This window comes from Rhinolophus sinicus, chromosome 1 (assembly GCF_057876585.1).
Source record: "Rhinolophus sinicus isolate RSI-liver-muscle chromosome 1, RSI-T2T, whole genome shotgun sequence".
NCBI classification, from domain to species: domain Eukaryota; kingdom Metazoa; phylum Chordata; class Mammalia; order Chiroptera; family Rhinolophidae; genus Rhinolophus; species Rhinolophus sinicus.
Window position 1 is genome coordinate 119124991 of NC_142501.1, and position 27417 is coordinate 119152407.

The 27417-nt window shown below is 35.3% G+C and overlaps 1 protein-coding gene across 2 annotated transcripts in view; it reads left to right on the top strand.

The window, feature by feature from the left end:
• Window positions 1–23079, top strand: part of STAM (signal transducing adaptor molecule) — a 59300-nt gene extending 36221 nt beyond the window's left edge. Inside the window, exons 5-13 of one of the 2 annotated variants that reach the window (XM_019752084.3) lie at window positions 2817–2907; window positions 4803–4995; window positions 6208–6302; window positions 9447–9535; window positions 11141–11228; window positions 11716–11770; window positions 12354–12507; window positions 14254–14429; window positions 21185–22500. In XM_019752084.3, the coding sequence (XP_019607643.1) occupies window positions 2817–2907; window positions 4803–4995; window positions 6208–6302; window positions 9447–9535; window positions 11141–11228; window positions 11716–11770; window positions 12354–12507; window positions 14254–14429; window positions 21185–21419 (1176 nt within the window). In that variant the 3' untranslated portion in view covers window positions 21420–22500. Of the gene's footprint in view, window positions 1–2816; window positions 2908–4802; window positions 4996–6207; window positions 6303–9446; window positions 9536–11140; window positions 11229–11715; window positions 11771–12353; window positions 12508–14253; window positions 14430–21184 lie in introns of both variants that reach the window. The other variant, XM_019752083.3, reaches the window with a different exon arrangement.
• Window positions 23080–27417: the final 4338 nt, after the last annotated feature.

Genomic DNA, 27417 nt, shown 5'->3' on the forward strand with positions numbered 1-27417 from the left:
CAGTTTTTAGTGCGAGTGAAAACTGCATTTCCCTCCACAGACGAACTTGTTCCTATAAGAGAAGGAAGAAGAATTAATGATCTGTTTGATAATGTAACATTGTTTGGTTAACCTACAATCTCAGATAGTTGTGGGAACAACTTTAGGGATTCTCTAATCTAATCCCCTCATTTTACAGATGAGGAAACTGAGACCCAGAATGGTTAAGTGACTTGCCCAGGGTCACAGCTAGTAGTTGACAGAGCTGGAACTAGAACACAGGCCTCCTGACTCTCAGTCCAGTGTTCTTTCCACTACACGATCCTGCCTTCCGTTTGACATAGAGGTTAGTGGATATGTGTCTGTCCGGATGAGGCTTCAAAGGACAAGACGTGGAGTGAACACTGGCAAGAGTATATAGTGATTGGTTGGCATAAAAGTTAGGCGACTTTCAGGACCTAAATCAGCAAGAATAAAGTGAAGAGTTACCTTTCTTCTTTTCATCTAGATGTTATAAAATACGTGAAAACTAATTTTGTTATAGTTGCTATCTTTCAGCCACAAGAAATATATAAAATGCATACAAAGTAAAAGATAAGGTAGAATGCTGGTTTTCTTACGGTAGTTTCTGAGAAGCATATTGAAAAGCCTGTTTAATGAAAAAATGTTATCCCCTAGGACCAACTGTAGAAGTCCCTCTAGATTCACTTAGTTGTTGCTTAAGTCGTGACTACATTGAGTCAGACTAGATCTTTGTTAGCATACTTAACGAAAGCCTTTGAAAATATAAGGATTTTTAAAGTACATTTATTTCATCCGAGTACAGAAGAAAATGATATAAAACTATTAAGAAAAGTCATACTTTAGTCACCTAACTTATGCTGCTGCAGTTCTTTCAGCACTAACTTGAGACATGAAGATAAAAATAATGCTACACTGCTGCTGTAATTGACTAGGTAATAAGAGAAGCGTCATGGCTGCACGTAGAACCTGATGATAGAAAGGAACTCTGAAAAGCCTGCAGTTCCGGAATGTTGGGCTTGATGTAGCTTCTTCTGCACTTCCTTCTTGACCGATAGAGATTTCTTCACAGACCACAAAAGATCAGTATGTCTGTTTTGTGAAATTCACCAAATTGTGAAAAAATTTTCATACATAATGAAAAAGGTTGCCGATGGCTAAGAGTACCTTCAATTTTCAGAGTTGCATAATGATTAAAACATTGCAAGAGAAGGATCAGAATTGAAAGTGCTTAAAGTTATATTCAGTGAACTATAAAAAGCTTTTTTCTAATCAGCTTTTCTAAAAACAAATGCCTTGTTCATTTGTTCTACATTATAAAATATACTAAGCGAAGAATATCGAACTGTATTTTAGCATAATGTTGAATATTTTGCCTTTCATTTACTCAACAATCATTTTAAATTATAATTCCAGTTTTTAATTGGTTGCTTGGGAATTACAAAATACATTTGTAACTTTTCGCACTCTAGTTTGAGTTAATATGGTATTTCATATAAAATGTAGAAACCTTGCAACTCTATGGGGTTCATTTACTCCTCACTTCAGCATCTTTTATGCTATAGTCATATGTCTGACATACGTTTCTCTACATATATTATAAATCCCAGGAGACAATGCTGTCATTTTGTTTTAAACTCCAAATGGCCTGCATCTTATCTAATTTTGGAAGGTACATGTGTTAATTTAATCCTCTTAAAAGCCTGTGATGTGTAGGTGTTATCACTGTCCTTGTTTTGTAGATGAGGAACTTGAGGCACAAAGAGGTCAGGGTACCCAAGGTCATACCTTAGAAGGTGGCAGATCTGACATTGGATCCCATGTTTGCCTGACTCCACAAGTTACATTCTTACTACCCATATCATTGTACCTTGTTTAAAAGTGTTTCAAAGAGGAGCACAAAGGAGGGAATGCTTAACTAAGGGGTTTAGAGGTGTTTCACGTAGAAAGTGATGTGTTAGCTGTTTATGGACTGGTGAGTTGAAACTCAACAGAGAAACATGTGGGTGGAGTAAAAGGAGCCAGAAGGGAGGAGGACATTAGAAGTAGAAGCAAGTGTGTGTCAAAGATGTGTGTGTGTGTGTGTGTGTGTGTGTGTGTGTGTGTGTGTGGTAGCAGTTTCTGGTAACCAATAGAATGGTTGAGAATAAGGTTGGTAAGATAAGCTGGAGTCAGTTTGATTTGCCTTGATTGCCGTGGAAAAATTTAGTGGCCGTTGAGGCTTAGATTGTTATAATTCCGTGTGAATCAATTTATGTATTTATTTACTAGTATTTACAAAATGTGTTTAGATGGACAGTAATATAGTCCCAGAATTAACTACTTGTATTTTGGTTTACAAAATATTATAATTTTATGAGCATTTATATTGTTATATACAAACCTGGGTTCCTAAAGATATATACCCTGTCTTTTATCTGGAAGGAAACAATAAAGTGTAACTCTCAAATACATATTTAAAACTTTTAAAAGCTCCTCATTTTTAAAATAGACATCTTCTTCGCTCTCTCAACCCCTTTTCTGGTTTTAGAATTTTTCTAAAAATTTAAAAATTTCCTCTAATCTTTCTTCTGATTTGCATGCTGTCTGCTTTAGTTTCACCTCTTTACACAAATCTACGAGAGTCATTAGGCTGTTGGCTCTCAGGCTGTTTGCCCCATTTCTAACTCTTCTCCTTCTCAGGCTGCTCCAGTTTGGATTTCTTCTTCAGAAGTCTGTGGTAGACTGATGAGAAGGGTCTTGCAAGTTTGTAAATTAGGTGGGGTAGGAAAATTTGAGGACAACCCTCAAATATCGTGTTCCTTTTTGTATGTTAGGCTGCAGAACAAGCAAAAGCAAGCCCAGCTCTGGTAGCCAAGGATCCTGGTACTGTGGCTAACAAAAAAGAAGAAGAAGATTTAGCAAAAGGTATGTTTTAATTCCTTGATGATGGAAAGAAGATAGGTCTCTCAATATTTATTCCCCTGAGATATTTAAAAATGAAAGAAATGGGACTTTATAGCTAAAAGCTGAAATCTACTTTATTTCCTTCCTCAGTATCATTTGTTTCTTCTCTCCCAAGGCAACTGCTATCACATGTCCTTTCGGCCTATATTTTTATAATATTTTTACTACACTGTATATCCATAAACAGTAGACATCATCTACAACTTTTTTCATGCAAAAGTGTGTTTGAGATCTAATCATGATGAGACATGTAAATTTCAAACAGTTCGTTTGTTTAAACTGCTGTATAATAGTCCAGTGTACTAGTAAATAGATACTGTAATTTGTTTCTCTTGATTGACATTTTGGTTTTCCGATGTATTTATTTTTATTATAACAAGTATGCTGCCTTGAGTATCCTTTACATGTTCTCTGTGTACACACTCACACACACATACCCACACACATGTACACACATACATAACTATTTTGTGTGACTGAATGTGGTATTGTTAGCTCATGGGATAGGTACATCTTCAACTTTGCTAAATAGTTGTATTATTTCCTCTTCTATCAGAAATGAATGAAAGCTATTATTACTGTTTTTAATATCGTGACATTTGGTACTGTCAGAGTTTAATTTTTGTGAATCCCCCTAGGTTTGAAGTAATGTCCAATTATTTTAATTTTAATTTCTTTGATTACTAGTGAGGTTGAGGCCTTTTTTGTATGTTTATTAGCTGTTCTGATTGTCTCTCTTTTTCTATTGAGTCTTTTTTAAATTAATGGTATGTAGAAAATTTTATTTTTTTTGTGAATTTTATTAAATTTATTGGGGTGACGTTGGTTAAGAAAATTATATGGGTTTCAAATGTACAATTCTCTAATACATCATCAGTATATTGCATTGTGTGTTTACCATCCAAAATCAAATTTCCTTCCATCACTATATACTTGACCTCCTTTATTTACCCTTAGAAACTTTTACTTTCCATGCTAATCTTTTGATTATTATATCTGTTGTAGGTACCTACTCTTGGTTTTTGGTTTATACTGTAAATTTTATAATGGTGTGTTTTATCAAACAAGTTTTAACTTTTGATGTCAAAATTTTTGCTTTTCTACTATTTTTGTTTTTTTGTCTTAAGATATTTTTCCTTACCCCAAGATCCTACAAGATATTTTCCTACGTTTTCTTATGGTAGTTATAAAGTTTTGGGTTGAGTTAAAAGCAGGGCAGTCAGTCTGTTAAGATTACATGGCAGAACCTGAGTGACATGTGGCGTTGGCCTACACAGGAGGAGATAGAGGATACAAATTTGAATTCTATTTGGGGGGATTTGTTAGGTGAGACTTTACTGTAGTTATTTCTAAAATCCAGTTCTGAGACTGATTACATAAGAATTACCTTTGGAGCAATAACATGCAGGTTCTCAAACACTGCCTTGGAGGCTCTGATTTAGTAAGTCCTCCAAGAGGCTTAGCACTCTGACTTTCCAAGTGATTTTGATTATCATTTTGGGAACTTAAGTTATAGAAGTACATTGAAAAGATAAAAGAAAATACATCTGCAGCTAAACTTCAAAAAATGGATCTAAGAGTTTATTCTTTTTATTACTCAGAATACTATAAATTGTTCAGTAAAAATAGTCATCATGCTGTTCAGTATTTTTGTTTATTTTTTAAACTGTTAGTTGTGAATTAATGCATAAAATTGGTGAAGTGACTTTTGTTCAGTATATTATATGAGGATATGTTCTTAGTTTTCAGCTGTACTGTGGAAAGAATACTTTTTTACCGTCAGTTTTCTTTTTGTACTTCTTTGGATTGTTGGCTATATTAACATTTGGGGTCTTTTTAAACCCATTATTTTCCAGCCATTGAGTTGTCCCTGAAGGAACAAAGGCAGCAGTCAACCACCCTTTCCGCTTTGTATCCAAGCACATCTAATCTCTTAACTAACCACCAACACGAAGGCCGAAAAGTTCGTGCTATATATGACTTTGAAGCTGCTGAAGATAATGAACTTACTTTTAAAGCTGGAGAAATTATTACAGTTCTTGATGACAGGTGATGGTTAATATTAAATTGAGCATTTATATGAACATATATAACATGTTACTTTTGTGTTTCACGTTATTCCTGTTGGATGCCACCACCAGGTGTAATAAAAAACATTGATGTAGATATTTTCTTTGTATGACAGTTGCTTTGGTTGTGTCAGACTAGCTAGATTCTTATTTTGTAGTTTAATTTTTTTCTCATCTATTATTTAGTTTTTGGGTTTATTTGGAGGCCTAGTTTAATTTATTCATTTTTGGTTCCATCTAATAATGAAAATTGTTAAGTTACTTAAAAAGTTAAAATTTTAGAGAACACAGCAAGTATGTATATGTATTTATGGAATTTGTAAGAAATACATAATATATGGAATTTATTTATCATTTAGTATATTTGTGTGGAACAAATTCACCTTACATTGCATTACACATTTACATTATCATAGGGGAGGTGATACATGTTTTATGTGATACTACAGCTTTATGTTTACTTGAAAATTGCTACTGATAATGAAGTACTAAACTTTACAAGGGGTTTTTAAAAATAAATTCAAGTACATTTAAGGTTATTCCTGTAATATCACACTATAATGCGTTTTCCTGAGTGGAAGAAAATGAAGTTAAGTTTGAGCTGGTTCACTGGAAATTGCACAAAACCTTGATCATTCATTCAAACAATATTTATTTTTTTGCTAGCTTTTCTTATACTTGACACTGAGGATATGGAGAGAACATGGGGATGCACCTGGGAGTATGCTCCTTGGGAACGTTTTATGCAATAAAGTGTCATCTGTCATACGTATGTGTTCTCTTGTGGGGAAACATTTGCTAATATGTACTAGACAGCACTGAATGAAATCTGGATTAAGAGCCTACCCCACATCTTACTACAAAGGATTCTTACTCTGGAGCCCATGAACCACTGGAAGTTGACAATTTTTAATTGTGGCGACCTCTTTTTGGGGAGAGAATTAAGAGCCTTGTATTAGATCCCCAAAGCATTCACCAGCCTTCCAAAAGATAAAGGAATATCTGTTTAATTGCATCTTATTTTCTCTGAGACCTCATCTCTTATTTGTAATAATTATACATTCATTTCCTCCACTGGACTGTTGTGGGATTCAAATCTGGTAATAATGTGAGCTAAACACTACTAAAGGTAAAATATTTGTAGAAATAAAAATCTTTATTATACTAAAGCATTCTTTTTTGTTCCCCACAGTGATCCCAACTGGTGGAAAGGTGAAACCCATCAAGGCATAGGGTTATTTCCTTCTAATTTTGTGACTGCAGATCTCACTGCTGAACCAGAAATGAGTGAGTATTTTCCACCTGTCAGTGGATGATAATTTATAATCCACTTCTTAAGTTGAGTAAAGTTGAACTTTCTACGACAGGCACTCTCAAATGTTAGTGCCTCTAAGGTGTTTTGTTTAAAAATGTAGCTTCCTGGTCAGTAGATTATTTACCAGAAATCATCTAAGAATTGCAGTCATCTGTCTACCAAGATTATCTTTAGACAGATAATGGACTTTCTTAAAAACAAAGACACACACACACCGCACTGTAAAAATGCACGCTAAGAACTGTTAATGGAATTTATGCATTATGTTTTTTCATTATCATCAGTTGATAAAAGTGTGCATTGTAACCTCGTAGAGAATTCTTCCCATTCAAAGATTGAGACTATTTCTCTAGTGTTCTAGCTTCAAACTTGGGAGCTGTGGTCACTAAGCAACAATAATGGCTTTCCTAGCCTCTATGTCATATTCAGAAGGAGCCATAACTAATCAGTTTGATTTCCAAATCTTTGCTGACTAGGAAAAATAAACTAGAAAGTGGGGCCAACGAGGAAAAGTGATATCACTGACAGGCATAATAGTTGCAGGAGATGTAATAGCCGGTATCCTATCAAAACTTTGGTAGACAGTTGACTATATTTCTTCATAATACTGCACTTTTAATGACTCTTCATAATGATGAGTTTGAGTCATCAAGATTAAGTCATAACCTTCCTCTGTTTAAGGAAACAGATATGTTCTAGTCTAGAAAGATTTCTGTTAGTGATTGAAATATTTAAAATTTAAAAGTTTTTTTATATAAGTCAGTAAGCTACAGTTATCTGGCGGAATATCTCAGCTCATCTCATCTTTCTATAATGCTAGGTGGAAGGAATCAAAATTATAAACCACAAGAGGCTTAGGTTGTTTTTTAGTTTACAAGAATTTTAAGAAAGGATCTGTCTTAGTCATCTTTTTATTTCCAACAGTACCTAGTACTGAATCTTATCCAGAATACAGACTATGTAAATAAATATTTATACAATAAATGATACAAAAGTGCATGTATATGTAAATATATATGTTAACAATAAAGAGATACTTTTTTAAAAAACATAAGAACACTTCTCTTTCAAGAGAAGGCTTTAGTAAACCAGATATTACAGATCTTTAATAGAACGATGCCCTCTCATAGTTATTGCGTGGTTGTCTTGTGTAACTTTCATAGAGAAAGATTCCTGACACCCAATCCTTTAATGGAGTTCTTTTTTCATGAGAAGCCAAAAAACATTGTTGCAGAATCTTATTTAAATGGCAGTGCATACTGTGCCAGCTTTTTAACATGGGCTGCTGATGGTGGTGATTTTTGGGGGCTTGGGAGTTTTTGTTTCTTTTTCTCCTGAATCAATTGTTGGAAAGAGTAGAATTATCTTGGACTTTTGTTCAAGATGAGATCCAAGATCTCATGTGTATAGATCATGTAGCCATATCATGTTTCCCCCATCATATAGCATTGCAGCTTTAAAATGAGTTTTCTAGCTTATCTCAGATATTTCACTCTGGACCACCGACAAGGGAAACAGGTGCATCAGAGCTTAGGTAATGGAGTTATAGTTCTCAAGCTTGGAAAACAAGTGCTAGCATGATCCTCGTAGCATCATTCTTTATGAGGAAACAAGCCCACTTCACTTGTATCAAGTAGAAATGCCTGCCCTGCTTAGCTTCTTTTGTTTTGGAGATGCATTAAGGTTCATTTACATATGTAAAGATAATGTTATATACACACAATATACACATATTGTGTACACAGTAATAGTTCCTAGGGACAAAAACACTGCAAACTTGTGCATGTCAGCTGGTAGGACGTGAAGTCTACCATGTATGTTATGGGTTTCAGCCAATACAGTGCTATCCTGGCTTTCTACTTGTTAATAGTTCGAGATATAAAAAGCATAAACATATATAGTAGATGTCTCTTTTCCCTCATGGGAAAATGAAATCAGCTGAAACTTTTTTGAATGTAGAATTTTGCTTTGTATTGACTTGAATGGGATGAATATATTCCTTATGTTGGAAATTAAACTATTTCTATTTTATATGGAATCTATGAATGTAGAATACATAAGTGGTATAAAAACTTCTTGTTCTCAGAATAATATCACAGGCCAAATTCCAGTGGTGGGGGCAAGTAGAGCCAGGCAGATTGGCATTCAAATCCAGGTTTTGCCATTCATTAGTTTTCACCTGTGCAAGAGTTTATATAATCTTTCCAAGTCACTGTTAACCTCATTTATGAAATGGGTATATCTCATAGGATTGTACTGTAGAATCTTTGGAGGAAATGTAGTATATATTCCACTAAACACATTCAATAGTTTAATGGATATTATTTCCCTTCCTTAATTCTGCCCTTGTCCCACCCCCCTTTTCATCTTTATATTTTTTATGAGTACTGATTGACCACATTGGTACAAGGATGAAAATCTTATATGTACTAGTTAATGGTTACAGTGACTAGATTTTTAAAGATTGCTTTATTGAGCAAGAAAATATGTGTTTCTGGCCAACGATTTGAGATTTGTTTTCTTCATTGCAAAAAATAATGTAACTAAACAATATAGGCTGATTTAGTGGAAAATTCAGATCCCTGCCAAGGCCGTTTGTAAAGTTCTCCACTGGCTTGGTTACATTCTCTTAGTAAAGAGTCTGAGTGGCATGCTGAAGAACATACAGCTAACTTTCCAATTTGTTACCCTGAAATAGCGTGGTCTAACAAATGAGATTTTTCTTTGAACGGATGGGTTATTTAAAAAGAGAATTTATTTTAAGTTGCAGAGTCCATTTATGCTATTTTAGACCTTTGCTTTTTGTTCCCTCTTAATATACTAAACTCTCTTGTGTAGTAGGTGATTGATTAATTTTTGTTTTAGAGATATACTTCTTATGTTTGATAAAGTATCTTTTATCAAAAATGAAAAACCTTTTAGAAAATTAAGAAATATTGACATGAAGTTATGTTCTGTCGTTATTGTTTAAATCTGCAACCTAATTATTTCTTAAATTGAGTATATCAGCTTAATGGGAATATAAGAAAAACTGAAATTCTCTCTTGGGACTTAAATTGCTTTCAGATAGAATTTTAAATTTTACAAGGAAAAGATGAATGTTACATGTTTTACAGTTAAAACGGAGAAGAAGACGGTACAATTTAGTGATGATGTTCAGGTAGAAACAATAGAGCCAGAGCCGGAACAAGCCTTTATTGATGAAGTAAGTGATTTTCTCCATGAGAGGAGTTCATACTTGGTATTGAAGCTGAAACGTTTTTCTTACCTTCTTTAAAAAAAAATTACTTGATTAATGCATGTATTTTGTTATAAAAATTCAAACAGTATAGACAAAGCAAAGATTCCCCTTGAATGTCAGTATTTAATATTCTGGAAATTATGTTCTTTGTAACATTTTAAACTTATGATGAAAAATGAGATGTCATCTTTAAAATATGTGAAGGGATTTACAGGATTTTAGCCTTTCTTTAGGGGAGCCAGGAGCAGAAAGTTTGATGGAGAGTGTTGTTTTAGAGAAGTAAATGGTAGAGGACTGTGCTGGGCTCCAAGGCATCCAACTGGGTCAGGTAGATGTGTGGGCCGATGCATCACGTAAGAAGATGCAAGTAGGGTCAGACTGGTGGTCTATCTAGAAACCTTATTTTTCTGCTAGATTATTTCAAATAGGATGTAGTATTTTATAAAGAAACAAGACAATAATTATCCACTTGTTGATTCTTACCTCAGTTTAGCACCACCACCACCCTTTTTTGCTGTAGGCAAACTTTTCTGACATGTGCTTTCTTTTTTAGACTACTTAAAATAAAAATTGTTAATCTTTTACATTGAAAAATAGTATCCATTTCAAAATACAAAACTCTTTGCCTTCAGAAGCGTTTTTTATATACTTGTGTCACTTTCACTGTCTAGAAATTAATTCATCTATTAAACTGTTCTATACAAAATACAAAGTTTTTGTTTTGGTTTAAATAGTTACTTTGCTTTGAATTGGTAGCCTTTACATTATTTACCTAATGTACCTATGGTTAATAATATAACCATGTAAAAACCATGCGTGGAGAAAAGTCTGTAATTATTATAGTAATAATCTTTGGTACATGAGATCTATATTTTGATTTTTTTAAACCTACATGTAAATACATATGTACTTATATAATGTATAGATGTATTTGTGTTATGATGATTTCATTAGTCCCGCTGGTCCTTAAAAGATTCTGAACTAGATCTAAGTCATTGCTTTGAGATACTTTCCAGCCTTTCCCACATAGGAGAGTAGAGATACCACAAACTGAAACATTGGTGGGAAGAAAATGTAGACTAAGTCTTTACAGCCCTACTTAGAAAGAGAACAGCTGTAACATAGCTGAGCTATGCCTTACTAAAACAGCTGCTGTATTCACCATGGGGGAGAAGTAATAACTGAGTTGTTAGTCATAAGTAATGCCATCTTGAGAGAGAGGTTACACCTGTCAGCATGGCAGGGCTACAGCTGCTTCAAAACAGTGAAACCCACTAGCATGACATAAGAGATTGAAGAACTCACACATTGTAAGTTTGAATGTGGCTGTTTCTTCTCCTTTAAGAGAATCTCTTAGCAATTTCAACAATAAGTAGGTAGAGCTTTCAAGGCTCTTGACTTCACAGGATACTAAAGAGAGTACGCAGATCCTAAATACATAAAAGCAAAATTGGAATCTCCATAGCTGCGAATTCCAGAAGTTCTCTATCCATTATCTAATTGGGAAGTGAGAACATATTGTTGCATAATAATGTGTTACTTTTTATTTTAACTGTTTCATTTCTGTAGGATAAAATGGACCAGTTGCTACAGATGTTGCAAAGTACAGATCCCAGTGATGATCAACCAGATCTTCCAGAGTTACTGCATCTTGAAGGTAAAACTTGTTTTCCAGTTACCTGCAAATAAAGAATAATTAGAGGTTATATCTAGTGTTTTGTTAACAGAATGGTTTATATGTAAATAAAATTGAGAATGATACAAAAGTAGTAATATATCACAATGTATATACATGTGACCCAGTTTCACATGTATATACAATTTAAACCTTTGGTAGAATTCAAATTCTTACACTTTCCTATCCAAATTAAATATTTTATTCAAAATATCCAAATATTTTATTAAACGTTTTAGAATGTTGTAAAAAAAATTGGTATTTTAATATTTTTGAGATCAGTACAATAAATCTAAAGTATTGATTTTCTAAATACCCAGATAAATCAGTCTTGCATCCTGTGGGCTGTTAATTAATGTAATTTTTATTACTCCAAATTAGGTCTTGTATTTCTTAAATTATATGACTATCCTTTAGAGATTTGCTTTCTTTTCCTGCATTTATATTTCTTCAAATCTTGTCATCTTAGCAATGTGTCACCAGATGGGACCTCTCATTGATGAAAAGCTGGAAGATATTGACAGGTAAAAGAAGAGGCAGGTGTGCTGCCTCTGTATTGTGTACCGTTCTTCCCCAAAGCTCTCTATAAACTGCACACTGGGGTGGAGCTGCCAGTTTATTGTATTTTATTATTTATTTTTGTTTTTACTTGTATTTGTATTTGCCAGAGGACCCAGTTCTTATTTACTTGTTTTCTACTAGATGTGGGAATTAGAATTAGACTTGTCTCTCCCTTTTTATTTTAAAAAAGGGAGGATTTATTTGACTGTATTAGTCTTTTTTTAAAAAAACAAAGGTTAACTATTATAATCATGTTTGCAATAAGTGGCATTACTAGAGCCCAAATGAGCCATCTGTTATTAACTAGGGAAACCTAGATATTTGGAAGTAAAGTCAAGTATGATAAGCTAGAGTTATCCCAGCACAGTACCTAAAATTTAAATAGTTTTGGTTGCCTAGGGACTAAGATACAGGATATTGTCTTTCAGAAGGTTACATTTTTAATAATATCTACTTATACCACTTTTTTGCTATTTTAATATATTATCATTTAGAACATTGTATTATTCAAATAATAATGTTTCAAATTATTGTATGCTATTTCAGAAAACATTCAGAACTCTCAGAACTTAATGTTAAAGTGATGGAGGCACTTTCACTGTATACCAAGTTAATGAATGAAGACCCAGTATATTCCATGTATGCAAAATTACAGAATCAGCAGTATTATATGCAGTCATCTGGTGTTTCTGCTTCTCAGGTAAGCTTTTAAAAACTCAAGTATACAAGTATGTCATTTTAGATTCTCTAATGTAGATGAGATTATTTGGAATAGCTAGCTATGTTTTTGTAAAATGTGAAACTTTCTAAAAGTAATTTTTAGAATAAAAATAAAGTTTAAAAGAATTTTTTACTTGACAAATACGATTTATAATATATAAATAGTTCTTTTATTATTATTATTATTATTGTTTTTTCTGCAGGGGTGCCATCAAGCTTTTTTTTAAAAAAATACAGATGCATTTTGGCCCTTCCTCCGACCTATTGAATCAGAATCTTCAGGCGCAAGGCCCAAACATCTGTGTATTTTTAAAGCTTCGCATGTAATTATCTGGTTAACTGCAGTTTTTATCTGAGTAAAATTTCTAAATTAGTACTGAATTCTTCTGCATATCTGTAATTTTCAGTTTTACAGTGAGCTGCTTTAGTCTGGATTTTTCCTCCGTCATTACATGAAAACACATGTAGTACAATACAAAGCCCTTTCCTTGTATCTACCCCAAGCAACTATTTGAAAAAACCTCTTTTCCACAAACTGAGTAAGTTAAGGGTATAGGGAGTAATGAGCCAAGGACTCCATTTTTCCATGCATTGTGGCACAGGGTAATTTTTTTCTTTTTTTTTTTAATGTGGTCCATTTCCACTGAAATAAGGGGCCAGAACCCTGAAAATAAGCAGGCAGGCCTGAGTAACGTGGGACTAGATGACACCCACTCACTTGAGCCAAAAAAACAAAAACACCTTCACGTTCAATTTGCAAAGTAGGGGGAAAAAAAGCATTTATGAGGACTAGAATAGCCGCCTTTATAATACAGACCTTTTGGATTCTGATGCCTGCTGAGTCTCTCAGGACTTCACACAAGTGCTAAGATGCTTGTGTTGTCTCCTGATGCTTGTGTTACTATCTTAATAGCTGGTAAGAGTCTGACTGCATAGACAGTGGAGTTCTGTTTTCAAACATGAAATGGAAGGATCTAATGAATATTACCGAAACTTATGTGTGTTTAAGATTTTGAGGCATTTAAGACTTCAGTCTCTAGATTAAAACAAGTATAGTTTTAGATGCAGGAGTAGGCATTCAGTGGCCCAAGGGACAAATCCAGCCTCCCATCTGTTTTTTCAAATAAACTTTTACTGTAACACAGCCATTCTCATTCGTTTATACACTCATTGTTTCTGGCTGTTTTCTCTATGAGTTGACTTCTATGTGACAAAGATGGTATGGCCCACAATGCCTAAAATATTTACTATGTGGACTTTTACAAAACAGTTTGCTGGTCCGTGCTTTAGAAAGTAAGCTAACTCTATATTCAGTCAACTGTAATTTAGGAAATATAAATTATATCTATAAGCAAGTGTAGTCTCTTGATAGAAAGCAATTCAAAGACACTTCTTAAACATCCTTTGGAATTCCTTTTAGGGAAGTACTTAAAATATCAATATGGAAAAAGATTATATTAGTATAAAGTTTCAAGATAAGTTCCTTCACTGCTTCTGTGTGGAAGCACAAGTTTAGCTAATGTTTACCTAAGAAAAATCATCAGAAGCCAGCTTCACTGAAAAGTTTTGTTTTTTTTTAAATGCCTGTCAACAGAAATAATTTAACAAAAAGATTTCTGAGATGTAAGTGTTGTTCTTTTTGTAACTGAATGCCTCTACAAAGAAAGTTTGACATGCCTATTAAAATCTTAGGAAATCTAATGTGTGCTATCATGAACTGTTCTAGGTGTATCCAGGGCCCCCTCAAAGTGGTGCTTACCTGGTGGCAGGGAATGCCCAGATGAGCCATCTCCAGAGCTACAGTCTTCCGCCAGAGCAGCTGTCTTCTCTCAGCCAAGGAGCGGTGCCACCGTCTGCAAACCCAGCCCTTCCTAGTCAGCCGACCCAGGCTCCTTACCCAAAGTAATTTGATTATTGACTATTGTTTGGAGTTAGTGTTGTTAAAACTCTTCAGTGCCCCCGGTCATCTGTCACCATGAGAACCGGACAAGAAAAATCCAGGGTAGACGGCATCACGGATACCGTATGATCAGCCCTCTCTGGGGTCCTGAGCAGGTTCCCACAGACCCCTGCAGTATTGCAGTGTAGTCAGCAAGCCAGTCAGTCCTCTTACTGACGCATTGAACTGCAGGAGTCTGGTTTTAATTCTGCCGTAATTTGTTTTTGTTTTTATTTGAATCTATGATGATATTTGCTAAAGACTTTGATGACTTAGATTTGATGACTATAATTTATAATTTTCCACAAATTTCATATAAAATCTAACTTTTTGTTGTTGCCTCAGAATTTATGGTTGAAGGCTGTCTCTTTAAGAAAACTATTTCCTTCTTTTTTCCCTGTATTGGAATTTAGTGTATATCACAGCAAGATAAACCATTTGAAAAGAGACGGTGCAAAAGCCATTTGTCCCTGTGTTTCAAGGAGCGAATATCTGAATATAAAATGATAGGCTCATTGTTTTGGTCATTTACGTATACTGCCCTCTACCATGTAGTGAAAGGATTATATATCTTGTAATTCATAATTATATAAATGCCTTTTCTTCTAAGCTGAAGTCTTTCCCTTGAAACCAATGAAAGATAGGCTTTAAGAGTTCACAGTGTGGAATTCTAGAAGTCATGGTGTTCTGACACATGATAGAAGTTCCTTGGTGGCACAGGCACAGTTTCTAGAAACCTTTCCTTAAGTATTGGAGTTGCCCAGGGATGTTTCTGTACTGCCCTTACTGTTATATTATTCGCCCTCAAAAGAGTCTTGCTCCAGAGATGCTTGGGGATTTGCAGATATTATTTTGTGGTCACCTCTGGTATTCTGAGGTGACCTTAAGAAGGACGATAATGAGGAGGCTGGTCACAGCCTCTCTACTGCCTTAGGGAGCTCAGGGAACATGGTAGGTATGACTCTTTCTGTCCCAGGACTTTTTATTTTTTTAATTGAAATGTGATGAAAATGAATACACTTACATGGAAAATAAGTAAACAGGTAGGGAGCAGCTATGGAGAGAAGAGAAGCGTGCTGCCTTATGGATTGTCGAGAAATCAGCCGGTGTGTGTGAGTTACGTAGGAACCTCTTAGAAGTTTTTGTGTCATCCGGAAATGCTACCTCCTTCTCAGCAGGTCCTCTGAAATTACGTCTGCCTACCTTGTTCCTGGAGATTACTTGGGCCCTTGTTTAGTTCAGGGCCTTGAGAAATTTCCTTGTAAATGAGAGAATCTGTTGGTGGGTGCTCTAATCATGTCGTGCTATCGAGCAGTGACACTTGTGGCTGTTCTCTGGGGGTGGCTCCGTCTGCTCCCACAGTTGGGCTGTGACAGGTGGCGCAGGGCCTGTGCTGTATTCCAGAATCTGACTCTGCCGACACACCGTCGCTGTCACTGTCACCGCTCAAGAAACACATGCATTTGAACAGGTGCTCTGTGTAGAGCATTTCCTGGAAACCTTTAGTGCTCTTTGCTTGGCTAATTCCTATTTATTTGTTCATTCTTAGCTGCGTCTTTACTAGAATGCCTTCCCACCTCTCCAACACTGTTCCTCCTCACTGTCACAGACCCCAGCACAATGAGTACTGTCTTGTAATCGCCTTTAGACTTGTCTGTGTCCTCGCTGAGTTACCGTATTTTGAGACCTGGAGCTGAGTCTCTTTCACCTTTACATCCACACTGTGTAGCACGGACTTTTACACCTGGTAGCAACTCAGTAAATATTGGATAAATAAATGTTTAAGTGTTGATGGGACACTTTCAATGGCTGCATTAAGCCAGTAAGATATATTTTTAAATTCTCTGCAAGGGCTTTACAAAGGCTTTGAGTGAAGTCTCAAAAGGATATATAAGTGTATAAAATATATAATTTATAAAATATATTTATAAATATGTAAGAATAATTTGTGTGTGTGTCTGTGTTTAAATGAGGGAATTGATGGCAAAGCAAATGTAGGATAACAAAATTAGAAGGAAGAGAATTGGGGTTGGAAGTATACTTGATAGAAGGTCTACTGCACATTTGACTCAAGCTTTCTAATTGCAAGTCAAGGTCAAGGAGGAAATTGTTTTTTCCATTTTTGGTAGGCAGGTGTTTTAGTTGCCCTAGTTCATGTCGAGGAGGCAGTTTCTTATTGTTTTACATATAATTTTGGTTCTAGGGTTATATCTTTGCCACACTTACGTGTCACTGGTGGTATGGATGGAGTTTCCTAAACCTGCCTGTCGTAATGGTGGCGATGATAGTATTGCGGCAACAAAGCCATGTACTTATTGGTCTATTATTTGTTTACTTCTGTTAAACAAATATTTATTGCACATTTATTCTGCCGGATACTATGCTAGACACTTGACATACAAGTGTGATTTAGTCCCCACCCCCAGCTTTATTGAGATAATTGACATATAACATTGTGTAAGTTTAAGGTGTACGATGTGATGATACATTTATGTGTTGCAGATTGATTACTGTACTATTAGCTGACACCTCCATCCCCTCACAGTTACCATGTCTTTCTTGTGGTGAGAACATTTCAGGTTTATTCTGTTAGTAGCTTTCATGTGGATGATACAGTATTGTAAGGTAAAATCACCATCCTCTACATTAGATCTCTAAACTGGTTTACCTTGTAACTGGAAGTCTGTACTCTTTGTCCCCATTTCCCTTACTCCCCAACCGCCAGTCACCATCACTCTGCTGTGTCTTAGTTTGACTTTTTTAGATTCCACATGTAAGTGAGGTCATAATAGTATTTATCTTTCTCTTGCTTATTTTACTTAGCATAGTACCTTTAAATCTCATCCAACTTGTCACAAACAGCAGGATTTTCTTCTTTCACATGGCTGAGTAATATTCCGTAGTGTGTGCACGTGTGTGTGCACGTGTGTGTGCGCCACACACACACCACATCTTCATCCATTCATCAGTTTGTGGATGCTTGGGTTGTTTCCATATCTTGGCTGTTTTGAATAATGCTGCGATGAACATGGGGATGCAGATACCGCTACAAGATTCTGATTGCAGTTCTTTTAGATATATACTCAGCAGTGGGACTGCTGGATCATATGATAGTTCAATTTTTAATGTTTTGAGGAACCACCATACTGTTTTCCATAGTGGTTGCACCAGTTTACATTCCCAGCAACAGTGTATGAGGGTTCCCTTTTCTCTACATCCTCGCCAACATTTGTGTCCTATCTTTATGGTGATAGCCATTCTAACAGGTGTGAGGTATTGTCTCATTTTGGTTTTGATTTCATTTTCCTGATGATTAATATTGAGCAACTTTTCATGTACCTGTTGGCCATTTGTGCGTCTTCTTTGGAAAACTGTATTCAGTTCCTCTGCCCATTTTAAATCTGATTGTTAGTTTCTTTGCTATTGAGTTGCCTGAGTTCTTTATATACTTTGGATATTAACTCCTCAGTAGATATATGATTTGCAGATATTTTCTCTGTTGAGACCACTGTCAAGGAACCTTTTCCCTGTGTTTTCTTCTAGGAGTTTTATGGTTTCAGGTCTTAAATTTAAGTCTTGAGTCCATTTCCAGTGCATTTTTGTGAGTGGTGTAAGACAGGGCCCCAGTCCCATTCTCCTGCATGTGGCTGTGCAGTTCTCCCAACACCATTCAGGAAAGAGACTGTCCTTTCTCTGTTGAGTATTTTTGGCTCCCTGGTTTATTAGTCGGCCACTGATTTAGAGTTCCTTAGTGTCAGTGTGCTTACCGGCTAGTAGAGGCAAACACACAAAAAATATGCAGTTACAACATAAATCACAGATGAAGGTACATGCAGGGTGCTTTAGGAGCCTCAGGGCTCAGGAAGGTTTCCATGTTCAAGCTGAGTTATTCTTAGCCTAGAGGAAGAAAGTAAGAAAGATTTTTCTATCACGAGCAAATATATAGTGGTGTGAAGTAGCTTGGTCCCCATGGAATGAGTAAAATGGAGCATTGTGAAAACACGTGTTCCATGTTGGACATGGCCAGCAGTACAGTGTTACTAAAGGATTGGTCTCTGGTGGGAGATGTAGGAGAGACACTGGAGTTAGTGACAAAGATAATGAATGGTTCTTGATACCACGTTAAGGAGCTTGGCTCTTACCTGGGAAAGCCCATGCAGGGCTTTAAATGGCAGTAGGATAGGGGAACTCGTAGTACCTAGGTTAAAAGCCTAGCTACTATGCATATTAGATAAGAAATGAGTGTCTAACTGCTGGATACAGTGATAGAGATGGGAAAAGTTACTTAGGAGATTAGCAAGTGGTTGCATGTGGGTGACAAGGTGGGGAAGATAGTGCAGAGCAGATATAAGAGAGAAAGTATTAGGGAATTGCTGGAGTTTGCCGTTGGGCAAGTGGGTGGGTGGATGGTGGGACTGTGAGGTGAGATGAGGAACGTAGTACAAAGTGCGAAAATTACAGTAATGACTAACATTTATGGGATGTTTAAAGTGTCAGGTGCTATGCTATATTTTCTACATGGACTAATGCACTTATCTAATAATATATGAAATAGTACACTATTAGCCCCATTTTATAGATGAGGAAACTGAGGCATGGAGGGAGGAGTAAGGTCCCACTTAGCTAAGATACAAAACCAGGCATGTTGGCTCCAGAGCTTAGCACTTAGTCTCAACATTCTACTATAGCATGGATGTAAATCAGCATGAAATCTGACTTCTTGTAATACTTTTTATCTCAGAAAGTAATACATATGGAAAGATAATGGGTGAGGCTTTTGAAGCATTACTCAGTGGTTATATTGGTTGGTGGAAGGTATCCACAAAAGACCATCAATTATAATAATGAATTCGTTTAACTTGTTCAAAGTAGAAGAGCATTGAATTGACCCGCAATTGATTTATAAACAACCTAGCAGTAGAAGTTTAGAAATAGGGAATATTTTAAAATTTTGGGCCATTGCCCGTTGTATAGTTTGTTTTACATTTTTAATAGACATGTGGGAGAAAAGTCTCTGTTGAAGCTGTTCGTATTTCTCTTTATATAGCTAAACTAGATAGTGTCTTACGTATAGTAGAAACTCAGATATAAAGCTGGGGATGGGAAGAGAAGAGGCAGAGACAGTGAATAAAAACAACTCTGAAGGAAGTTTTTTGGTGCAATGGATGCCTTGGAGGGGAGCAGTGACGGCAGATGAGTTACAGGAGGGAAGGTAGAGCATACGAATGGGTGTAGGTGCAGTTGATAAACGGTGGTGGCGGTGGTGGGAGTAGATGGAAGGGCTTCTATTTGCGTCTGTGTTTTCAGGGAAATAAAAGAGGTTGTCAAGATTTCATCTCCCCCCATCCACCAGGACTGGTGCGTTCCCTATTGCTGGATGGAAATGGTCACTTCTTTTTGAAATACTTTCTTCACTTGACCATGCCCATTCTCTCTTCGTTTTCCTTCCACCTTATTGTCCCTCCGCAGGCTTCTTCGCCTACTGCCTCTGTCTTCCTGACTTGGAGATCGAGGGCCCAGAACGTGGACTGCTTTTTTCTCTGTATCATTCCCGAGGGGACCTCATTCAGATCCCTGACTCTGAACCGTGGGTGTGTGCTCATGCCTCCCGTATGTGTATTTCTAGTCCTAACGCTCCACTCGCCTCCAGGTTGAATAGCTGACCACTTATTCACCATCTTTTCTTGTGAACCTCACAGGTACCTCACTTGATTCTCCTTCCCCAAATTTACTTTAGTCCTTATCTTTCATGTGTGATGTTTTTTTGTGTGTTTGTTTTTGTTTTGTTTTTTAGTGAATGGCCAGTCTACCAGTTATTTCGACCAGTTAGTTATTCATGTCTAAAACCTCAGGCATTCTTGACCACCCTGCCCACTAGCCAATTTTGACAGCGATACCTTCAAAATCTGACCCTTTCCTCTCCTTGCCACCATGGCTCGACCCACCTGTCAGCTCTCACCTGGACAATTGTAATAGCCTCCAGTCAGGTCTCCTTGCTTCTGTCCTTGGCCCACGGTGAGCTTGTTAAAACCTAAGTCAAATCGCACCAGTTTTCTGTCCAAAACCAACCAGTGTCTTTCTACCTCACTGAAATATAAGCCAGAATCCTTGCTGTGGTCCGTAAGGCACTATATGTTCTAAGGCTCCTCTTCCCTTTAATTCTATCACTTTATCTTATGCTGCCTTCCTCTCTGCTCACTCTGCTTCAGCTCTCGTGGCCTCTTTTCTGGTCTTTGAATATGCCTGGCATTTTCTCTTCTCAAAGGCTTCTGTGTTTGCCATTCTTTTTGCCTGATAAGCTTTTTTTTCTAGATAATCGATAGGACTCCCTCTTACTTTTTTCGGGTCTCTGCTTAAAAATGTTGCCTTATCTGAGACATCTTTTTCTTCTACCACCCTGAATAAGCCAGAATCTCTTGTCTTAGGAACTCTTGGTACTCCTATATTTTTTTTCATACCAGTTATCACCACTTGACGTATTATAAAGTTATTTGTTACTTTTTTTCTCCTACTACAATGTAAGCTCCATGATGGTTGGGACTTTTTCTTCTTCTTTTTTTTGATGATATCCCAGTGCCTAAAATAACAATGTTTGGCACCTCATGGGTATATAATAAATATTTATTCAGTGAATGTGTAATGAGTAGCTTTCCTGTTTATCTCTAAATGGGTAGGTAATCAATACTGATCTAACTGACTGTTCTTTTCCCTTCCACAGTGCAATGGTCAATTCTGTTCAAGGAAACGCGTATCCCAACCAAGCCTCAGTGTACAGCCCACCTCCTGCTGCTGCTGCTACTGCTACTGCGGACGTCACGATATACCAGAACGCAGGAACTAATATGTCCCATGTGCCAAACTATAATTTAACGTCATCACCGCTGCCTCAACCAGGAGGCAGTCAACAACCACCTCAGCCACAGCAACCATATTCTCAGAAGGCTCTGCTATAGGATTTGGGATTCTGGTTTGTGGCAAATACCTGCTAAATGCCGCTGACAATGTTACGAGAGTCTTTGATATCTTAAGGGTTGTTTATCCTCAGCTGGTAGGAATCTGTCGTGGTCAACAAGTTCAAATATTCAATAAAGTAGAACTCTTCAATTTGCACTGACTTTTGAGAGGTTCTCCCCGCCCCCTCCCCCAGAGGAATGAAACTACTTACGACATTTAAATTCCTTTCATGATATGAAAGAATTGATACAAGGTTATTTGTCTCATAAAAATACCTGGTCTGCAAAAAGTCAAAAACTTACAAAAACTGCTGTGGCAACTGTTATGTACATATATTGCTGTGTAACTTCATTAGTGGCCATTTTGAATCACGACGGTGATCATGTGAATATATTTAACACTTAAATTAATTTACATCGCTGTTGTATTTTAATCATGAACAACTACCATGCTTCATAATGTTTTGTGTAAATTTAAGATAATTACACTATCCTTTTCAACTGCAAGAGAACAAAGCTGTAGAATATTTACATGAAGGCATTGTGTTGTCGAGGTTTCAGTTTCACATTAAACTGAACCTTCCTTTGACTAATTGTGAGCTAAACACTTGTATCTTTTGTCTTTCTGTAGCCTCTGCATACTACTAGCTGTCATCATACCAGCATACAGTAGCTAAATTTTTGGTGCGGTTATAGCAAATGATGTTCCCTTTTAAACTTTTACATTTCGGCATGACATTTGAGAATATTGTGGGACCATGAGACAAAATTAGGTAGGGTCATGTTCTTTATATCTTATTTTGAAAGACAATGTTGATTTATTTTTTCCTAGTTGAAAATAGTTAATTAGGTTTATAAGCTGTATACTGTGTTCATTGGTGGCAGTGACACCAAAGATAGAGGCAATGGATAGAAATTTTTAAACTGGAAAGAAACCATGAATAACACTACATTTTCAAAGTCTCTTGTAATTATTTAGGATATAAAAAAATTGATTCATCTGTCTTATCCCACTACTAATCTGCTCATTGTATCCTTTAATTCTTCATTAAAATGGATATAAGTAGATGTTTCAAAGTAATCAGTATTGCCGGCTTTGCTTAACAGTTTGAATATTTATTCTTATCTTTCAAATTGGATGATGGGGCTGCTCATTCTCTCTCGTTTAAAGTTCTAATGGAATTATGTTGGCTTCCTATTTGGGAGTATTTTTGAATGAATGCTTTTCTTTTAATCCATATGAAATGTTTTCCACTGACATTTTAATCTTAAATATTTATAATTTTCCTGGTTGTGCTATATAATTATTTAACTCTATTATTTAAATAACTGAAAAATTGAGTTGAGCATCATATTAAATGAATTGATGTAACAGGTTTCATACCATAAATGAAAATTTAATTTGTATTTTCTAAGACTATTGTAGTCAGGTAACAATAACTTGTTTGCTTTCTCTTTTGACAAACGAGTCCATCTTTGGCAAGGAATCTTAATGGTGACCAATGTTATAGGTTCAAGTTTAAAGCACCATCTTCAATGTAAGTGTTTTCCCTTGTATTGTGTTTTCCTGACTTTAGAGTATGTTGCCCTCAAATAGTAATTTTTAAAATTGAATTCAAACTTTACATTAAAACGATTTAATCTGTTGCTTTTTGATAAATATTGTCAGATTGTAATCTTCATTCCAATTTGAATATTCTAGTTTAACTGATACACTTTTCCCCAAGTCATATTGCATTTTTTTCTTTGTCTTTTGATAAATTCCTATTTACCAATGACACATGTATTATTTTCCCATTTTATTTTGATATCCTTCATGCTGCAAAATCAGTTACATATTTCTTAGTTGCTTTTGCCCTGTGAAAGTCAAAGAATAGAAAATGAAAAAGCTCCCCTTACTACAGTGCATATACATTTTTTATCTATTACGTTAGTATGCTTATAAATGATAAATACTTAAAACTGATACTATATTAGTCTGTGCTTTTTATTTGTTAGATACAAAAATACCAGATGGAACAATTCCAACGAAAAGGAACCACTGGTTTTTCTATCTTTCAGATGACATGGCGAGGACAGAAATAGGAAAAGACCAGTTAGGAGCATAGTGATTTTGTTCTGAGACCAGTGTATGTGTTGTACTTTCAAGAAAAATCTGTCTTTAAAATTTAACTGTCCTTTTTTAAAGGAATAGAATTATTTATAAAATGAACTAACTATAATGTGAATTTCTGTGAAGCAGATTTTCTCAATTTATTTCTTTGATAAAGTTTGAGTTTGTATCCCAAAACGAGCAACATTTAATTGGAAAAATTCAGTTCAGTTACCGTCTAGCATAAATAGCCAACAGACCCCATGGCTGATTGGGTGTGATAATAAATCAGTGCCCTAAACCTCCTAGGAGCACTGTGGAGTACGTACGTACTTACTGTGGCTTTACAACATTTCTAACTCTGTGGTTGTCCTTCCCTGTCACGGGTCCCTTCCACTGAGTGAAGGACCTTTTTATGTACCTGTAGATTCCCTTCTTCATATTAGCTACTTCTGCGGCTTTGTGCCTATACCTATTTTGTATTGAAAATGCTTCTTAGACCACTAATATTCTTTTCTATGCTAATACAGTTTTCATATATGACATGTATAATTCAGCTTGAAAATATCTTTAGTCCAAACCTCCAAGATTATATAAGACAGATTAGGGCCCTGTATGATAATCTATGCAGCTACAAAAACTGTATAAATTACTTTCTAAAATTAGGTCCATGGCTATATTTGGTCAAATTTTTTTCCATTTAATACATGAAGATCAGTTTTCTTTATTCATATTTCCTTGGTTTGTTTACCAATTATACTAATAATTATGGCTTCCTGTTATCTCACTTTTTAAATATTTAAGAATTATAGTTTAAAATTTTCACTCTTACATCATTTTCTTTTTTTTTTTTTTTTTGATTTTTTTGTTGTGGTTGTTGTTAACTGTTTGTACCCCTTAGAATAAAATACTTAGAAGAAACTTATGTAAACATTTTCTCAAAGGCCTTATATTTAGTTTTATTTTAGAATCATGGTTCGATTAAGTGTTCTTGTCAAGTACCTAGATTATTTTCTGTATTATTTATAATGATCTGCACCCCCTGGTTTCTAAGCAAAGCTTTCTGAGTTTTTTGTTTCTTTTTTAGTATGATCTTCCTTTGAAATTGTAAAACTTAGGAATTTTTTTTCTGTAGTTTTCCTAGCTTCACCATATTTTTTCCTTGTGGAGTTCCAGAGTTGTTTTTAAAAATCAGTATTTAAAAATCTTAGATTTCCTTGCTGAACAAAATTTAACAGTGTTTTGGTGATGACTTGTGTTTATACTGAACTTTGATGATTTTCTGACTGCAGTTTATGCTAATACTGCCCACTGCCATCATTGTCTGTGTGCTGCTGCTTATAGACTCACAGAATTTCTGAGGAGGATTATGTATTAAATGATAAGAGTCAGCAGGCCCTGGATAAAAACAAAAGGTAGTGGTTTTAATGATCTTTTGGTGATCAGAGACTTTAAGAAAATTTTTCATCTGTTTTAAAAAAGTAGTACCCAAGTTTTTTCTTCTGATACCCTCATCAATAACAAATATTTTTGAGTATGTAGTGCCAAAGTATGTATGTATGTATATGTGTATATATATACACGTATATATATGTATTTATAAATTGCAGAAGTTCTGTATATGAGTAAATATATATTGTACGTTATAAAACACATCAAAAATTAGAAATCTTAAGAGGGTGAGTGAAAAAATTATTAGTAGAAATTCTAATATTTTCTTCCCGTATCTCTGGTTCTTTTAATCAGTGCCCTAAGTGTATATACGTGCTTTGGAGACCACTGTTCTAGAGGTTAAGAGATTAAACAGAGAGAGGGAGTGGGATATTGCTCAGTTGTCCCATGAAGTAAGTATCTGATACTGTAAGTGGTGCTTTTCCTAGCAACTTTACAAGTATGTTGAGAATTTTCAGACCTACAGAAAGATTGAAAGAATAATACATTGAATACCCAAATAACTCTTCATCTGGATTCATTAATCATTAACATGTTGTCACATTTGCTTTTATTTCTTTATGTATGTTTATATATACGTGTGTGTGTACATGTTCATGTGTGTTGGTGTGTATGTGTACGTATACCTTCTTTACTCTGTGAATAGACAAGCTATAGACATTGCAAACTGCTCCTAAGTATTTCATCATATATCCTATAAAGGTAAGTACACCCATCTAGGAAAATTAGCAGTAATTCTGTAATATATCTGTTATCAAATGCCCCCCAAACTTTTTTATACATTTCAAAAAAAATCTAGGAACATATAACACATTTATTTTATGTCTCTTTATTCTCTGTTAATCTAGATTAATCTCTTTGTCTTTTTTCTCTCCACGACATTGACTTTTTAAAGGTCTATACCAGTTGTCTTGTAGAATGTCCCACATTCTGGATTTATCTCTTCTTTATTTAACTTGGTGCTCTATTCTCATTATAATCTATTATGACTTAATCCTAAAAGAATTACAATCAGAACCATATGGGTTATGGTTAAAAGTGATGAATCTAAAATTTTCCGGCTCAGATCAAATAAGTGTACATATAAATTGATACTCTTAACCGTAACGTGTAGTTACTCTGTATAACAGACGATATCTCAGGTCATTGGCTCTACCATGTAGCTCAGTACAATTTTGTGTTCTTCTCTTCGAATTGCACTCAGTCACGGAAGAAAAATTGTGCTTTAAAAAAAACCCAAAAGATAGCCTCCCTTTTCTCCCATTCAAACGCAAAGCAGCTTTTTTCAAGCTTATTTGTCTACCTGATTCACTCTGGATGGCTTTTAGGTATTTTAAGAAATGTCATCAATGACAGGGCTTTGGTTTTAGATGCATACATTTTAGCATGTTTGTTTTAAAAGCCCTCTCGTTACCTTATAGTCATACCTTCTGTTAAAATATTGAAATCACTAGAGAGGAAGGAAAGTCCTTTCTTTTAAAAAGTTCTAATTATTATTTTCCTCAAGTTGGTTACCAAATGGAATCAGGCTGAGTAAAATATATATAACCACTGTCGTTAGAAACACATGCAAGTGATAATAATGTCCACTATCAGGTTATTAAATAGCTGGTTTAGGACCTTACATTATTTCAGTTGGTTAATGGCTTAAAAAAAAAAGAATAAATGTTTGTAATCCACTGTTTCGGTGGCAGGATATATGAAGTTTCTTGATCATTACATATCTTGTTACTTTAAAAAGAGATGGTACATACATAGTTGAGAATGTTTTCACTTAATTATGTGTAATATTATCTGTTACCCAGTTAAAATGCCAAGTATTATGAAACATCCATATGATTTGGTTATTTTACTCAGAACCAAAAAAGACCTGAAAACTATGTACTGTTGGAATTTGTTTCTCTTCTCTCAGAAAAAAGAACTTTTCAATATAAGTATCTTTGATATTTTATATTTTAAAATACAATAACACATTCTAAAAGAGTTGCAAAAAATGACCGAAGGAGTTATAATCAAGAATACAGGTAAATTCACTTCATATTTACCAGAGAGGCTTCATTATAACAGGTCCATTTCTATAAATGGTGGCTGGTACTTGATAAAAGGGATTCACCAATTTGCATTGTAAATTTTATCAGTTTGTGACCACATGGGTTTCTTCTAAAGGAAGTAGTGGTACTTTGGGTTGAAGAGTAAGAACTAAATTTTACATTGTAGGGGTTTACTGGAGTTCTATTCCGTGAAGTAGAAATTTCTGTCTATTGTCTTATGAATTCAGAGAACTGGATTTTAACCTAGATATCTTTTGTGGAAAGAATATCTTGTGAGATATATGATCTTGCGCAGTTCTGTGAATCTCTCTGGGTCTTCTGGGTACTTATTAACTGTCATGTTAGTGTAACTGCCTGATCCTTTGAAGCTTGCAGAAATTCTGTGCTTCAGATCTTTTACCTC